Source organism: Ciona robusta, chromosome 13 (genome assembly GCF_009617815.1).
Source record: "Ciona robusta chromosome 13, ASM961781v2".
Classification (NCBI taxonomy): domain Eukaryota; kingdom Metazoa; phylum Chordata; class Ascidiacea; order Phlebobranchia; family Cionidae; genus Ciona; species Ciona robusta.
Window position 1 is genome coordinate 134,749 of NC_143247.1, and position 14,929 is coordinate 149,677.

A 14,929-nucleotide genomic window follows, 5' to 3' on the forward strand; every position below is an offset into this window, starting at 1 on the left:
TTTTTTTATTTTTTTTATTTATGGCTGATAATTTAGACAACCCATTAGTGACCACTGGGTTGGAGCAATTGCCGTGAAGTGTCTTGCCCAAGAGCACATACCACCACAATGGTGGCAACGACAAGCCTTGAACCTATCACCCTGGGTTACAGGCAGCCGCGCTAACCACTTTGCCACGGCGCCATACTAATGTATCATGTTTGTTTTAAACAATTAAGCTATTTTAGACCCCCCATTTCCTTGCTGCTTCGTTTGCTGCTGTTGCAATCAACCTCTAAGTCTCGAACGTCTTCGAATATTGGACTGGATCGTCTACCAAGTTGTATGGGTCTACCCTTTATTTGGCTTCTTTCAGGTGCTTGTTGCTGCTGAATATGCAGGCAGACCATCCGCTGGCGTAGCGTTCACAATGTTTATACTCGGAGGTGTGTGTACTGTCTCCAGCTTTGTCTGTCTATATGGGTATGTAATCATTGGAAGATCGTCTAGATTTGTACTAAAACAATTCCACTTTCGAGGAAAATTTGCGTTCATTCAAATATTGGTTGGTTTCAACACATTACAACGAATCTTGATTTCTTTTCTGTCTTTCTTTAAAGAAATTCCATGTGGCTTCCCGTATCCCGATAAAGAACAAGCATTTTTGTATCATTCCTACATAATTTTGATAGAAATTCTCTTAATTTCACTCCTTTTGAGATATTTCTATAAAAATTCTGAGCACGGATGTATAGTGGAAAAAACAGAAGTTGAAACCAGTGTCTACAAAAAGAAAGAGGAACTGTCTGCTTTTTCCAACAACGCTATTGAAATGAAAACTGTAGATGAAAACAACAAACAAGTTTATATAGAAGCAGTATAAACAAATATAACGTTAGCCTCTAACTATATTCGAAAACTGAATGAATGCATTAGAGCGAAAAATGCATTAAAGTTATGAATGTCAAGATTAAATGTATTTTTGATTAATTTATGTATTCAGAAATAATGTAACTAAGTTTCATGTTTAATCTTAGCACTTTCTGCTTTAAGAAGAGACTATGTTACTGTTACTATTGCTGGCTGCATATGTAGCAGATGTTTTACCCCCCATTATTTTGGCACATGCATTAGTATGTATATAATAACAACTTGAATCTTGTATTTGCATGGAAAATGTGTATAATGTAAAGTAGGGTGGGGAAAGATGGAACACCTTTTCATTCTATTTTCTTGTCCCATTTGGTACGGTGGTAAACTGTTGTTTTTTTGTTTAAAACACCAGATTTGGATATTATGTAGTAAAGGTGTTTCCATCTACTCCCACCCCACTATATATAGTAAGTGACGAACTCATACTTTTGAGAGATGTATTGTAAAATCAAATAAAAACAAATTTTACCATTTTTTTTATTCCACAATCATTTCAAATAATTTAGAACATGACAGCATTGTAAAAATATATACGGTATGTGAATAAAAAAGTACCTCAACCAATAAAATCACACAAATATCCTGAAAAAAAAAAAAAAAAAAAAAAAAAAAAAAAAAAAAAAAATTAAGCTATTTTAGAGTCGTGAGAATACGGTTGTATAGGGGGCGCGAAAGATGGGACAACAAAGAACATTCAAAACTTTTAAAACCATATCCTCACGACTTCCATAGACCTTTGTTAATTGTTTAAAACAGGATATTTAAATAATATGTCCCAAAGCTGCCCCATCTTTCCCCACGGTATTTTATAATCAATATAATAACTTTTATTTGTCTCTTCGATTACGGTAGCGAAGATTTAGAAATATTGTCAACGAAAAGACAGAATACAGCGACAAAACAACAGTTGTTAAAATGCACCATACACACTAGTACCATATACACACTTGAACGTTAGTAAATGTTGTGTATATACTGGTATTACAACACGTTTAGGCAGCTATAAACGATGACACGTGTCTTATGAATTTGCGGTCCCATAACTCGACTGGTTACTGGGCCCGCTTCTTACCCAGAGGTAATCGATTCAAGGCTTGTCGCTGCTACCACTGTGTGGGCATGTGTTCTAGGACGAGAAACATAACGGCAATTGCTCCAACCCAGTGGTCACCAGCCATACAAGAAAAATTGAAAAAAAAAAAAAAAAAATCGACAAAAAAATTGTTCTTCTATAAAGTCTCATACATGGTAACTCGTAAGCTGGCACAAGGTGATGAAACAGCAAAGTAGATTGATAGGGCTAGCTCGAGTGTATGGCTGCGCTCACTAGGTTTCGCTTAGGAGTTGTTCTGCTTTGATTTGTTACGGCGTGCGATCAAGCCTTGATTATAAGGACGATTCGGCCAGTGTAAGCTCAATGTTAAAGAAGACTCGAAAGTATCTGAATATATCTTTATTGTTGATCAGTATTTGACGGAGTATAGGTTGCAGCAAAAAGCATTACTACTTATTTAATGCCTTAGTCAAATGGAATGCTTGTCGGAGTTGGGCGCTCCAGCATGAGCGATGAGCCCATGTTCAAATAGATATAAATTACACAGTGAGACATAACTTAAACAGCGATATCTTAAAGGAGTTGACTGCATTTACTTTATATGTATATATTTTTTACTGCAACAGACGACACTCGTGTATTTAGATTCACCCTTTCAGGCCTTACGTTTCATCACGTAGTCATGTCTATACAGGAAGTCTACGAGAGCGTCGAAACTGCGTTGAAATAATTAAGAAACAAAATGACGCTCTCCGTTGAAATCAGAGAGAATAAATAAAGAGAGAATTAATCAGAAACTTAACGGGAAGTTATTTAAACAAAACGAACGATCACAAACTGCTGTTCTAGCTGGTGTAATAAACACTTTAAATGACATTCGATAAGTTTTGTTCTATGTTGTCACGACTTTATAGGAGTTTTTATCCAGTGTAACTGGCAGGTGTATTCGCTGCTACCAATATAGTTACATACGTGGTAACTTGTAAGCTGGCACGAGGTGTGTGAAACAAAAAACCCGTGTTATAATGACCGTCCTTGTCGCCATGTGAGGTTAAATAAGTTACTTTCATTCAGAATACTTTCTAAGCGAATCAAAGATTTCTTGAGACCAATATTTAATCTTATATATTCGGTAAAACGTTATCAAAGTTTTTAATAAAATACATAAACGTTTCTTTTCGGAAAACAGACAAATTTCCTGAAGTAAGTATTAGCTGCGGTTTTTGCGTTTGGCACTGAGCAATTATGGCGCTAGTTTTAAAACGTTTCGTTATTGTGTTAGGGAAAAGGCGAAATATATACCGGACAGAATCACGTGACAGCAGTGTGACGTCATGCGATAAAAGGGAATCGATTTGGGCCTGTCAGCGGCTGAACGGGATATCATTAACCTCGTTCAACGGGGGGTTTGTTTTCATGGGAGAGTCTTTTATGAGATAAGTCGGATCCGCACTGTTGGCGCGATTTTGTTTTTTTTAAATCAGAGAGATACATTCACTCTACTAGAATCCGTTGTCCTGTTGCATTTAAAAGTTACAGATTTCCTAACAGAACGGTTCGAACATGAGCACTTTTTGGGGTAAAATTTGCGGTTTTCGGTAATAATGTTGACTCGATTTAAAAAATACTGTTACGATGGGGGCGCGATTTTATTTTTTTTAAATCAAAGAGATACATTCACTCTACTAGAATCCGTTGTCCTTTTGCATTTAAAAGTTACAGATTTCCTAACAGAACGGTTCGAACGTGAGCACTTTTTGGGGTAAAATTTGCGGTTTTCGGTAATAATGTTGACTCGATTTAAAAAATACTGTTACGATGGGGGCGCGATTTTATTTTTTTTAAATCAAAGAGATACATTCACTCTACTAGAATCCGTTGTCCTTTTGCATTTAAAAGTTACAGATTTCCTAACAGAACGGTTCGAACGTGAGCACTTTTTGGGGTAAAATTTGCGGTTTTCGGTAATAATGTTGACTCGATTTAAAAAATACTGTTACGATGGGGGCGCGATTTTATTTTTTTTAAATCAAAGAGATACATTCACTCTACTAGAATCCGTTGTCCTTTTGCATTTAAAAGTTACAGATTTCCTAGCAGAACGATTTGAATATAAGCACTTTTTGGGTTAAAATTCGCAGTTTTCGGTAATAATGTTAACGCGATTTTAAAAAAATCGTTACGATGGGGGCGCGATTTTATTTTTTTAAATCAGAGAGATACATTCACTCTACTACTACTAGGGGTTAGCCGGGGGGGAAATAGTCCCGGGGGAAATTAGCCGGGGGGGAATAGTCACGGGGGGAATAGTCACATGGGGGAATAGTCACGGGGGGGGGATAGCCGGGGGGAAATTAGCCGGGGGGGAATAGTCACGGGGGGGGGAATAGCCGGGGGGAATAGTCACTGGGGGGAATTAGCCGGGAGGAAAGTGACGGGGGGAAATAGCCGGGGGGAATTGTCACGGGGGGGAATTATCCGGGGGGTAAGGGGTTAGGGTTGTTCTGCTTCGATTTGTTACGGCGTGCGATCAAGCCTTGATTATAAGGACGATTCGGCCAGTGTAAGCTCAATGTTAAAGAAGACTCAAAAGTATCTGAATATATCTTTATTGTTGATCAGTATTTGACGGAATATAGGTTGCAGCAGAAAGCATTACTACTTATTCAATGCCTTAGTCAAATGGAATGCTTGTCGGAGTTGGGCGCTCGAGCATGAGCGATGAGCCCATGTTCAAATAGATATAAATAACACAGTGAGACATAACTTAAACAGCGATATCTCAAAGGAGTTGACTGCACTTACTTTATATGTATATATTTTTTACTGCAACAGACGACACTCGTGTATTTAGATTCACCCTTTCAGGCCTAACATTTCATCACGTAGTCATGTCTATACAGGAAGTCTATGAGAGCGTCGAAACTGCGTTGAAATAATTAAGAAACAAAATGACGCTCTCCGTTGAAATCAGAGAGAATAAATAAAGAGAGAATTAATCAGAAACTTAACGGAAAGTTATTAAAACAAAACGAACGATCACTAACTAATGTTCTAGCTGGTGTAATAAACACTTTAAATGACATTCGATAAGTTTTGTTCTATGTTGTCACGACTTTATAAGAGTTTTTATCCAGTGTTCCTGGCAGGTGTAATCGTTGCTACCATTATAATTACATACGCGGTAACTTGTAAGCTGGCACGAGGTGTATGAAACAGAACACCCGTGTTATAATGACAGTCCTTGTCGCCATGTGAGGTTAAATAAGTTACTTTCATTCAGAATACTTTCTAAGCGAATCAAAGATTTCTTGAGACCAATATTTAATCTTATATATTCGGTAAAACGTTATCAAAGTTTTTAATAAAATACATAAACGTTTCTTTTCTGTAAAGAGACAAATTTCCTGAAGTAAGTATTAGCTGCGGTCTTTGCGTTTGGCACTGAGCAATTATGGCGGTAGTTTTGAAACGTTGAATCGAATTTCGGTTGTTTTTCAGGCGTACTAATCCAAACAGCACGTACTCATGCCTACACAGGAACTCATCGATGGAACCGAATCTGCGAGATCGAGCGGCGCATTTATTGAAAAGAAGCGATTTTACTGGAAAAAGATATTTTATTTTGTTTTAGAAGAAGGGATTTTACTCCGAGAAACAGATGTATCGGAAACAACCAAACAATAAAAAGCGCCGAGTTTTGCAATATTTTATCAGTTCTTCAAAAGAAATAACGTGAGTAACTGATTTGCTCTTTGTTTGGCTAGTAGTAATTATAATTTATTGCAGATGAACAAGTCAGCACTTCTACTTTTGCTTCTCATCGGACTTCTTGTCCTCACTGAAACTACAACTGCGTGGTGGAGCGGGGGAGGTCGTCGTCGTACTGCCCATTTCCCTTATGACGAACTGGAATTGTCACAAATAAACGAAAGTAAGTGGAAACATATGAAAAAGCAAGCAGTTTGCTTTAACTCAGTGGTTTCATTGGGTATAGTTTATGAAGGGATAAAACATTATCTTGGTAATATTATTATTATTAGTAAGAAATCAATTCAAGTTGTGTTATCCAAATCATCAGCCATACCTTTTAATCTAACAAATGAAAATCCCGTATGAAGTCATAACCCACAAATTTACATATACATGGTAACTCGTAAGCAGGCACGAGGTGTATGAAACATATAACATCCGTGTTATAACGACTTTTGCTGTCATGCCATGCGAGTATAAACAAGTTTAATTTATTTATTTTAACAAGTGAACAAAAATTAATTCTTAGTTCCAGACATGGAGTCCGAGGACGGTTTCATTTGGTATAATGGACAAGAATAACTACTTAATCGTGCATAAGCTGCAATCGTACGATTTTAATAAATTGAACATCAGCAAAACATATACCTTGTGTTGTGTACAAGTCTCTTCTTTGTTTCTTTAAACTCAGTGAATGTATAAACATGCAATATAATTTTAAAGACCGATTAGTTCGGCTAAAATAATTTAGAAAATCAATTGTCCGCTATGTCCGCTATGTCTGCTATGTCCGCTATGTCCGCTATGTCCGCTATGTCCGCTGTGTCCGCTGTGTCCGCTATGTCCGCTATGTCCACTATGTCCGCTATGTACATTTACCGCTTGTAATAAATCATTATGCAGCCGCCACAATATGAATAATATTAACTTCTAACATTACCTATAATACTGCGTGATTACGGTTTATCCAAATTTACAAAACAAACGTCCTTAAGCAACGACAAGGTTAACTAGTGTAAATTTACAAGTGAACATATGGTACAGGAGTTGTACAATAAAAGCGTGGTGCTATATCTACTGTAGTACTAATTGCTTTTATAACCAGAAACCAAACAGTTCATGATATCTTGCTATGTTTTATTCCTTTTTCTGGTATACAAGTACACGATACGGTGTCGGGCAAAACCTTACTTGACGGCTGGGCAAAAGCTCGTAAGAGCCCGCCATGAACCTAGACTGACCTCGAGGTCTCAGTGCCGATAGTGGTTTCTCGTTATTCGTTATTGTGTTAGGGAAAAGGCGAATTATATACCGGACAGAATCACGTGACAGCAGTGTGACGTCATGCGATAAAAGGGAATCGATTTGGGCCTGTCATCGGCTAAACGGGATATCATTAACCTCGTTCAACGGGGGGTTTGTTTTCATGGGAAAGTCTCTCATGAGATAAGTCGTATCCGCACTGTTGACATTGATTAATTAGATATTGGGATTGGGTTATGTGACGTCACTTTAGGCGTCGAGTTGCAACAGTAGTAATAGGGTTACTATGCTAACTAATACTATGCTAATTATTACTTTATACCGTGCTCACGCATTAGGTCTTTGATGTCTTGTTTACACTAGCATGGCGTAGTAATAACGACAGTGATTATAACACGAGTGTGCTGTTTATACACCTCATGCCAGCTTATGAGTTAAAACGATTTTATATTCCCCCCCCCCCTTATCTATGTAATAATGTAACTTTGTTGGTCGTCGATTTTATTGTTATTTTAATTCTCTGTCTTAATATGTGGGCGCCAGGCGGTATCAGGCACATTATCCAAATATCACCTTAAATAATGACTTTAATAGATTGCAATATATATGTAATCTCTTTCCCTTAATGGTAACACCTCGTATGCGCAACGACAAATGGTGACCGATCTGTGAAAAGAAATTTACAAAAGTGCCAGTCACGTTATAATGTTGCAGTTAATTCTTATTCTTGTCTATTTTCAGAGAAAAATCATAATTATTTTGATTTTTATTAATACTGAATAGCGTGTTTAAATTTGACAATTTGAAAAATAACTATTTGGATGCGATTTTTGTTTTTTTACCATTGTTTGAAAACCAAATTAATAATTTAAAATTTACTCGACTTTTTTTTTAAAGAATATTTTTTAACGTACAAATAATACTCATATGCATTTAAATCTATTTTAAATATAATAATCTTAAAAAATGTAAACAAAATTTATGCATTTTTTTGTAAATTAGTCATTTTGAATGAATTTAACTTACTTTATCGGGCATGACTAAAACCCTGAAACCCTGCCTTCCCTGAAAAGCCTGAATTCGCTTTCAGTGCTGCCAGTTTGTTTTCTCATATTAAATTCTCCATGGTGATTGTACATAAGTAAACATATTTTTGCAATTAAAAGTATTCCGCAGCCCTGAATTTCGTTACTGTTATTCTGCAGCCCTGAATTATGTGATTGTAAATACTTATGCGTATTAACAATCAAAAAAAATATACAGTGGGTATCAGTGAGACGTAAGGAACATTTTGAAACCAAAATTTCAGGTGGTGACCAGCTAAAGGATTACCCTTTTAGGCGCATTGTGGGGCAATGACAGTGGTTATAACACGGGTGTTCTGTTTCATACACTTTGTGCCAGCTTACGAGTTACCACGAATGTAACTTATTTGACCTAGTTTTGCGTGGCAACGAAAGTCATTTTAACTCATTATAACAGTAACACGGGGATTCATCATACACCTCTACTTGCTTACAAGTTTTAAACCTTTTATTCTTAATGATTTTATTTTTTCAGTTAAATAGTTAATTTTTTATCTTTCCTGACTACACCTATACACACCACCCAAGGCAAATTTGAGATTTCCTGTCCACAAATACGAGGCCAATGCTGAAGCGAACGTCTTATGGCTGGTAGATCCAAAAAGAAAGCAGGTATGGTCGAGTAGGGTATTAAAATACAATGGGGTGACAAAGGACAACCCCCTAACCTGCTAAAAATTCATTTAATTGCAAATAGGGATGCACATTACAGAATAATTAGGTATTCTAGGATATTCTAGAATACTTTATTTCGAGAATTTCAAATCTAAAATTTCGAATCTTTTTTCAAAAATTGTTATTATAGTTTATGAGATGACCGAATCGCGTAATTAGATTTGAATACAAAAGGATTCGAAATTCTGTAATGTGCATCCCTAATTGCAAACAACCTCTCTGGTTAAAAAGGATTTATTTGGCTTTTTTATCAAAACTGTTATTTTGTAATAATATATAACTTTTTTTTTCAATTCAATTCAAATAAGTGGAGGACGGTGCCATTTAGGTGGAATATATATATATATATATATTATTGAACAATATGCTGGACCTAATTTTGTCTGGTATGTTTTTGTAGCACCAGTTTTTAACATTTGTATTTTATATCTAAAATAGCAGTAAACACAGACATATTATATATATTATAATACACACTGTGGCGGTACTAGCATTTTAGAGATAGTTTTTTAATTGTTTAAAAAATGGATAATTTATTCAGATTATTATTTCTTGAATTTAAAATTGGTTAGTTTTTAAATCTAATTCTTCTACAATTAGTTTATCTAAAATGATAATATGATGATGTTGCTGCTGTGGTTTGATTCACTTAGATTGTTAATATTAGGTTAAAAAACTCTTTACACATTTTTACCCAAGTTTAAATTAAATTTTTTACTTAAAATTTTTACTTTTTTTATGTAGTAAAATTAAGTTAAAAAAATGTTACCTGTTTTTAACACATTTTTTTCTAACTTTTGTTTAATTTTTTTCTAGGTACAGCATCCCCTCGTAAACGAACTCGTAAATCCAATAGTAGCCCTGATAATAACCGAACCCAAGCCCCTTCTGCGGACCCCACAAGCCCCCCCAGCCCCGCCAGCCCCACCAAATCCGTGGGGAGCCCAAACAAAAGGGTGAAACGTGAAATTAAGGAAGAGTCGCAACTTTTAGTCGACGTTTTGACCAAAAATAACGACATGATTCAAGGTTTGCTATTTTTATTTTAGTCTGTATGGGTCTTGGAGGACATAGTAGCCATAAAAAGTCTGCTATTTCTATTTAAAATTGTCGATATCAAAAAATGTAATTAGTTTGTTAGGGTGCCAAATAAGTTCTGTTTATCCGTAATTTCTTTCTTTAGCACGAAAAAAAGTGAAGACGGAGGCAGTCCAGGGCGAAGCTCATGTGATCCAAAAACTCGCAAATTGTGTCTCAAAAGTAAGTTTTGTTTCTAGACACCCAAACCTGAAGTTTGTGAAATTCCCCGAAAATTAATCACTGAATATTAGAACCAATAAGTTAGATTTGTTTCACGTTTCGATTTGTTTCACTTTAACTATCCTTGCTTACCCTGTGTTTTAAAATTACGACGACAGTGACTTAACTCCAGTCTAGTAGATAAGGCGAAACTGTTTCAAGTTCAGTGTAAAGCGTATTTATTATAGTAAACTAACGAATGGGTAGAGTCACTGCTAATGAAATGTTCGGTGAAGGAAACATGCACAACGGTATTCGGTATACACAACAACTGTAAACATACTGAAAATTATTGCAACAATGTTGTTTAATATACCACGTGGCATCGAATGGTAATAGTGACGATTGTGACGTAATAGCTTTAATATAACGAAAACAATACTAAAGAAATTAGGTAATAATTGTCTAGGCTGATATTTTCCTCATTAATTAATAATTATTTAAACCGAATTTGTTTGACAGAAATAAGTGTATCGTCCAACTATTCCTGCCTCCCCTGTGTTTAAAAAGTTAGGCGCCTATGATTGTACTCTAAATTGCATTTTTTGTTTTCATTTATAATTAAGGTTTTGGGCTTTGCTATTATATTCTGGCACATTGTGTCCTAATAGTAAGTTTTCCTGTGTTTAGTTTACTTTTTGATTTATTTTTTATCTTAATTTAATTTTTTTATTTCCAATGTTTTTATAAAAAAAATTCGAAAAAAAAAATTTTTTTAGTAAAAATTTTCGAACTTAATTTTTTTCTTTTTTTCAGCCCAAGATTTTAAAATTATTAATTTCCAGCTTGAGATAGACACCCCCCATATGGAGGCAGGAGTGGAGCAATACTATCACGTGAAAATACAAGATTTACAAGTGGTCGTCAATGAAAAAGCAAAAAATGTCCGACGTTTACAGGCACAGAGAAATGAACTAAACGCAAAGGGTAAAAAATTTAATTATGAAAATTTTTCGAATTTCTTCAAACCATTTGAAACAGATGGGTTTATATTATATATATATATATAAGTATTCTGTTTTTTTTAAACTAAAAATTTAAATTTTTTTTTTTTTATCTTTAATGTATTGTACGTTTTGTCAATATTTTAGTTTTTTTAAAATGAAATTTAAAAAGTAAATGAAATTTAGGTATAAATATATATGGTTGCTGAACCATTATAGGGTAATTAATTTTTATTTTTACCTTTTTATATAATATGTATAAACAAAATTATAAAAAAGGTAAAGTTATTTAATCACACCATAAACTAGTATGGCAACCAATTTTGACGAATTTGCAAGAAACAATTTTGTGTTTTTTTTTTATTTAATATCTTTAAGTTTTTTTAAATTTAAAATTTATTTTTCCAAAGTCCGGATGTTGCGAGAGGAGCTCCAACTCCTCCAGGAGCAAGGATCTTATGTTGGTGAGGTCGTTAAACCAATCGACAAGAAAAAAGTTCTCGTAAAAGTTCATCCTGAAGGAAAGTTCGTCGTCGATATCGATAAAGCAATCAAAATTGAGGACGTGAGCTATTTCTTGTTTATTCTTTATAATTTTTAAAATTTAAAATAATGAAGTTTTGGTTATATGTATATATATATATAATAGATATAATGGTTAAACAAATTCGAAAAGTGGTGCAACCAATTCAAGGTTGTTGTTTTGTTAACACTTTTTAAAACTAGCTGTCAAAATACTAATCAAATAGTCTAGGTCTACACAACTGTATTAAATGCCTGAAAGAAATTTCTGTCTGTTTCTGGTTTTGGGTTCTAAGAAGGCCAACTGCCCAAAATTTATAAGGTTAATGCAAATCCTCTGTTTTTTTGCCGACTAATAACATAAAAATCGCAGGTAACAGCAAATTGTCGAGTCGCCCTGCGTAGTGACAGCTACGTTCTGCACAAGGTCTTACCAAATAAAGTGGATCCTCTCGTCTCTTTGATGATGGTTGAAAAAGTTCCAGATTCAACTTACGAGATGGTTGGTGGGTTGGATAAACAGGTCTGTGGTTTGTTTGTGTTTGAGGTTCATTGTGGTGGCTACAGTTCGGTGTGTGGGGCTTGGGGGTCAAATTCAGGGTCAAGGGGTCAAATTAGTGTTGTGGGACATTTATCTCTTTGTTCAAATTTGGCGTTCTTATTTTTACGAGAGTTTAAAATACTTCCGCCAACAAATGTTTGTACTTTACATTTGTTCATCGTGTTCTGCATCATCGTGTTCTAGCGTTAATAATTACGTCAATGTCTGCTTTATTTAATATGTTTTATATAAGCTTCTGGTGTTTGAGACAGAACACCTGTTTTTTAACAGCTGCTGTTGCCCCTCCAAGCGAGAATAAATAAGTTACATAGGTGGTTGGTAATTAGCGGGCAGGCACGAGGTGTATGAAACAGAACACTCGTGTTATAACAACTGTCGTTGCCCCGCCATGCGAGGATAAATAAGTTACGTACGTGGTAACTTGTAAGCGGGCACGTGGCGTATGAAACAGAACACTCGTGTTATAACAACTGTTTTTGCCCCTCCAAGCGAGGATAAATAAGTTACATACGTGGTTGGTAATTAGCAGGCACGAAGTGTGTCGTACTTGGCACAACTCCGTGTTTTTCCCTTTTGTAATCTTATTTTAGTTTTTTATTATGACATCATCCACCTTATTGTGACATCACAACAGATCAAAGAAATCAAAGAAGTGATTGAACTACCAGTAAAACATCCGGAATTGTTTGAAGCGCTTGGTATCGCGCAACCAAAAGGTGTTTTACTGTATGGACCTCCAGGAACTGGTTAGTAAAAAAGACACAAATTTAATTGGATAATAAAATCCCAGTTTTTAAGAAAGAAAATTTTTTTAGCCTTTTTCAATTTTTTTTTTAATTTTTAGGTATTTGTATGTAAAATTTTTTTTCGTTAAATCGATTTTTAACTATTAACAAGTTAACAACCCTGTTATAGAGTCGTAAGGCTACAGTTGTATAATTCTGTAAAAATTCTCTGTTTATTACCGAATAGGGCGGTAAAAGTGAAAGAAAACATAGACCTTTAATATTTGTTTTTGCATTTCAGGAAAAACTTTATTGGCACGAGCTGTTGCTCATCATACTGATTGTACTTTCATTCGGTGAGTAAGTTTGGCAGTGAGCATGAGGTGTATGAATACACCATGTGTCTGGTGTATAAGAAGACACCCATGTTATAACTTGACAGTGAGCATGAGGTGTATGAATACACCATGTGTGTCTGGTGTATAAGAAGACACCCATGTTATAACTTGACAGTGAGCATGAGGTGTATGAATACACCATGTGTGTCTGGTGTATAAGAAAACACCCATGTTATAACTTGACAGTGAGCATGAGGTGTATGAATACACCATGTGTGTCTGGTGTATAAGAAGACACCCATGTTATAACTCGACAGTGAGCATGAGGTGTATGAATACACCATGTGTGTCTGGTGTATAAGAAGACACCCATGTTATAACTTGACAGTGAGCATGAGGTGTATGAATACACCATGTGTGTCTGGTGTATAAGAAGACACCCATGTTATAACTTGACAGTGAGCATGAGGTGTATGAATACACCATGTGTGTCTGGTGTATAAGAAAACACCCATGTTATAACTTGACAGTGAGCATGAGGTGTATGAATACACCATGTGTGTCTGGTGTATAAGAAGACACCCATGTTATAACTCGACAGTGAGCATGAGGTGTATGAATACACCATGTGTGTTTGGTGTATAAGAAAACACCCATGTTATAACTTGACAGTGAGCATGAGGTGTATGAATACACCATGTGTGTCTGGTGTATAAGAAGACACCCATGTTATAACTCGACAGTGAGCATGAGGTGTATGAATACACCATGTGTGTCTGGTGTATAAGAAGACACTCATGTTATAACTCGACAGTGAGCATGAGGTGTGTGAATACACCATGTGTGTCTGGTGTATAAGAAGACACTCATGTTATAACTCGACAGTGAGCATGGGGTGTATGAACACACCATGTGTGTCTGGTGTATAAGAAGACACCCATGTTATAACTTGACAGTGAGCATGAGGTGTATGAATACACCATGTGTGTCTGGTGTATAAGAAGACACCTGTGTTATAACTCGACAGTGAGCATGAGGTGTGTGAATACACCATGTGTGTCTGGTGTATAAGAAGACACCCATGTTATAACTTGACAGTGAGCATGAGGTGTATGAATACACCATGTGTGTCTGGTGTATAAGAAGACACCTGTGTTATAACTCGACAGTGAGCATGAGGTGTGTGAATACACCATGTGTGTCTGGTGTATAAGAAGACACTCATGTTATAACTCGACAGTGAGCATGAGGTGTATGAATACACCATGTGTGTCTGGTGTATAAGAAGACACCCATGTTATAACTCGACAGCAAGCATGACGTACTTAAACAACAGGGTCTCTGGATCGGAATTGGTCCAGAAGTTTATCGGCGAGGGTTCGCGAATGGTACGAGAGTTGTTCGTGATGGCGAGGGAGCACGCACCTTCCATCATCTTCATGGATGAAATCGATTCAATCGGATCTTCACGCTTGGAAGGAGGGTCCGGAGGCGGGGATTCGGAAGTTCAGAGGACAATGTTGGAACTCTTGAACCAGTTGGATGGTTTCGAAGCGCATCAGAATATTAAGGTGGGGGTTGAAGTGGTTTTGGCTTTTTGGGTAGTTTCAGGCATTTTGTTTTTTTATTAGTTTTTTTATGAAGTATATATGTTTTTTTTATTAAAGGATGTTGAGCTTTTTCTGGTTATTGTTTTGCGTTTTAACTTTTTTTTATTAGTTTTCAAAATTGTTTTAGGGGTAATTCGTTTTTTAAGGAGTTTATGGTATATAGGGGTTTTATTGATTTTTAGTAGGG

The 14,929-nt window shown here is 35.8% G+C and overlaps 4 protein-coding genes and 2 long non-coding RNA genes across 7 annotated transcripts in view; 5 read left to right on the forward strand and 1 right to left on the reverse strand.

Annotated features, from left to right (window-relative positions):
- LOC149725517 (fructose-1,6-bisphosphatase 1-like) overlaps positions 1 to 14,929 on the forward strand; it is a 56,044-nt gene that overhangs the window by 35,562 nt on the left and 5,553 nt on the right. The gene's annotated exons all lie outside the window — the stretch shown is intronic.
- The window catches only part of LOC149725518 (26S proteasome regulatory subunit 8), a 52,685-nt gene that overhangs the window by 35,560 nt on the left and 2,196 nt on the right, over positions 1 to 14,929 (forward strand). The window contains exons 2-10 of the mRNA XM_089891295.1: positions 8,543 to 8,679; positions 9,559 to 9,771; positions 9,926 to 10,002; positions 10,827 to 10,968; positions 11,396 to 11,550; positions 11,881 to 12,030; positions 12,704 to 12,815; positions 13,096 to 13,150; positions 14,469 to 14,703. Of these exons, the coding sequence (XP_089747421.1) occupies positions 8,652 to 8,679; positions 9,559 to 9,771; positions 9,926 to 10,002; positions 10,827 to 10,968; positions 11,396 to 11,550; positions 11,881 to 12,030; positions 12,704 to 12,815; positions 13,096 to 13,150; positions 14,469 to 14,703 (1,167 nt within the window). The 5' untranslated portion in view covers positions 8,543 to 8,651. The remainder of the gene's footprint in view (positions 1 to 8,542; positions 8,680 to 9,558; positions 9,772 to 9,925; positions 10,003 to 10,826; positions 10,969 to 11,395; positions 11,551 to 11,880; positions 12,031 to 12,703; positions 12,816 to 13,095; positions 13,151 to 14,468; positions 14,704 to 14,929) is intronic.
- LOC149725519 (nephrocystin-3-like) overlaps positions 1 to 14,929 on the forward strand; it is a 74,630-nt gene that overhangs the window by 35,556 nt on the left and 24,145 nt on the right. The window lies entirely within an intron of this gene.
- LOC149725523 (uncharacterized) lies at positions 218 to 2,071 on the forward strand (the record flags this gene model as incomplete). Its single annotated transcript, XM_089891312.1, has 1 exon — positions 218 to 2,071. A coding segment is annotated over one exon (645 nt), but the record flags the coding sequence as incomplete, so codon positions are not given.
- On the reverse strand, positions 5,530 to 8,164 carry LOC149725524 (uncharacterized). Its single transcript, XR_016386373.1, has 2 exons — positions 6,368 to 8,164; positions 5,530 to 5,875 (listed from the first exon to the last, which is right to left on the reverse strand). It is a non-coding gene; the product is annotated as an uncharacterized LOC149725524 (long non-coding RNA).
- LOC149725525 (uncharacterized) lies at positions 5,556 to 6,362 on the forward strand. The gene is made up of 3 exons (XR_016386366.1): positions 5,556 to 5,701; positions 5,756 to 5,900; positions 6,249 to 6,362. It is a non-coding gene; the product is annotated as an uncharacterized LOC149725525 (long non-coding RNA).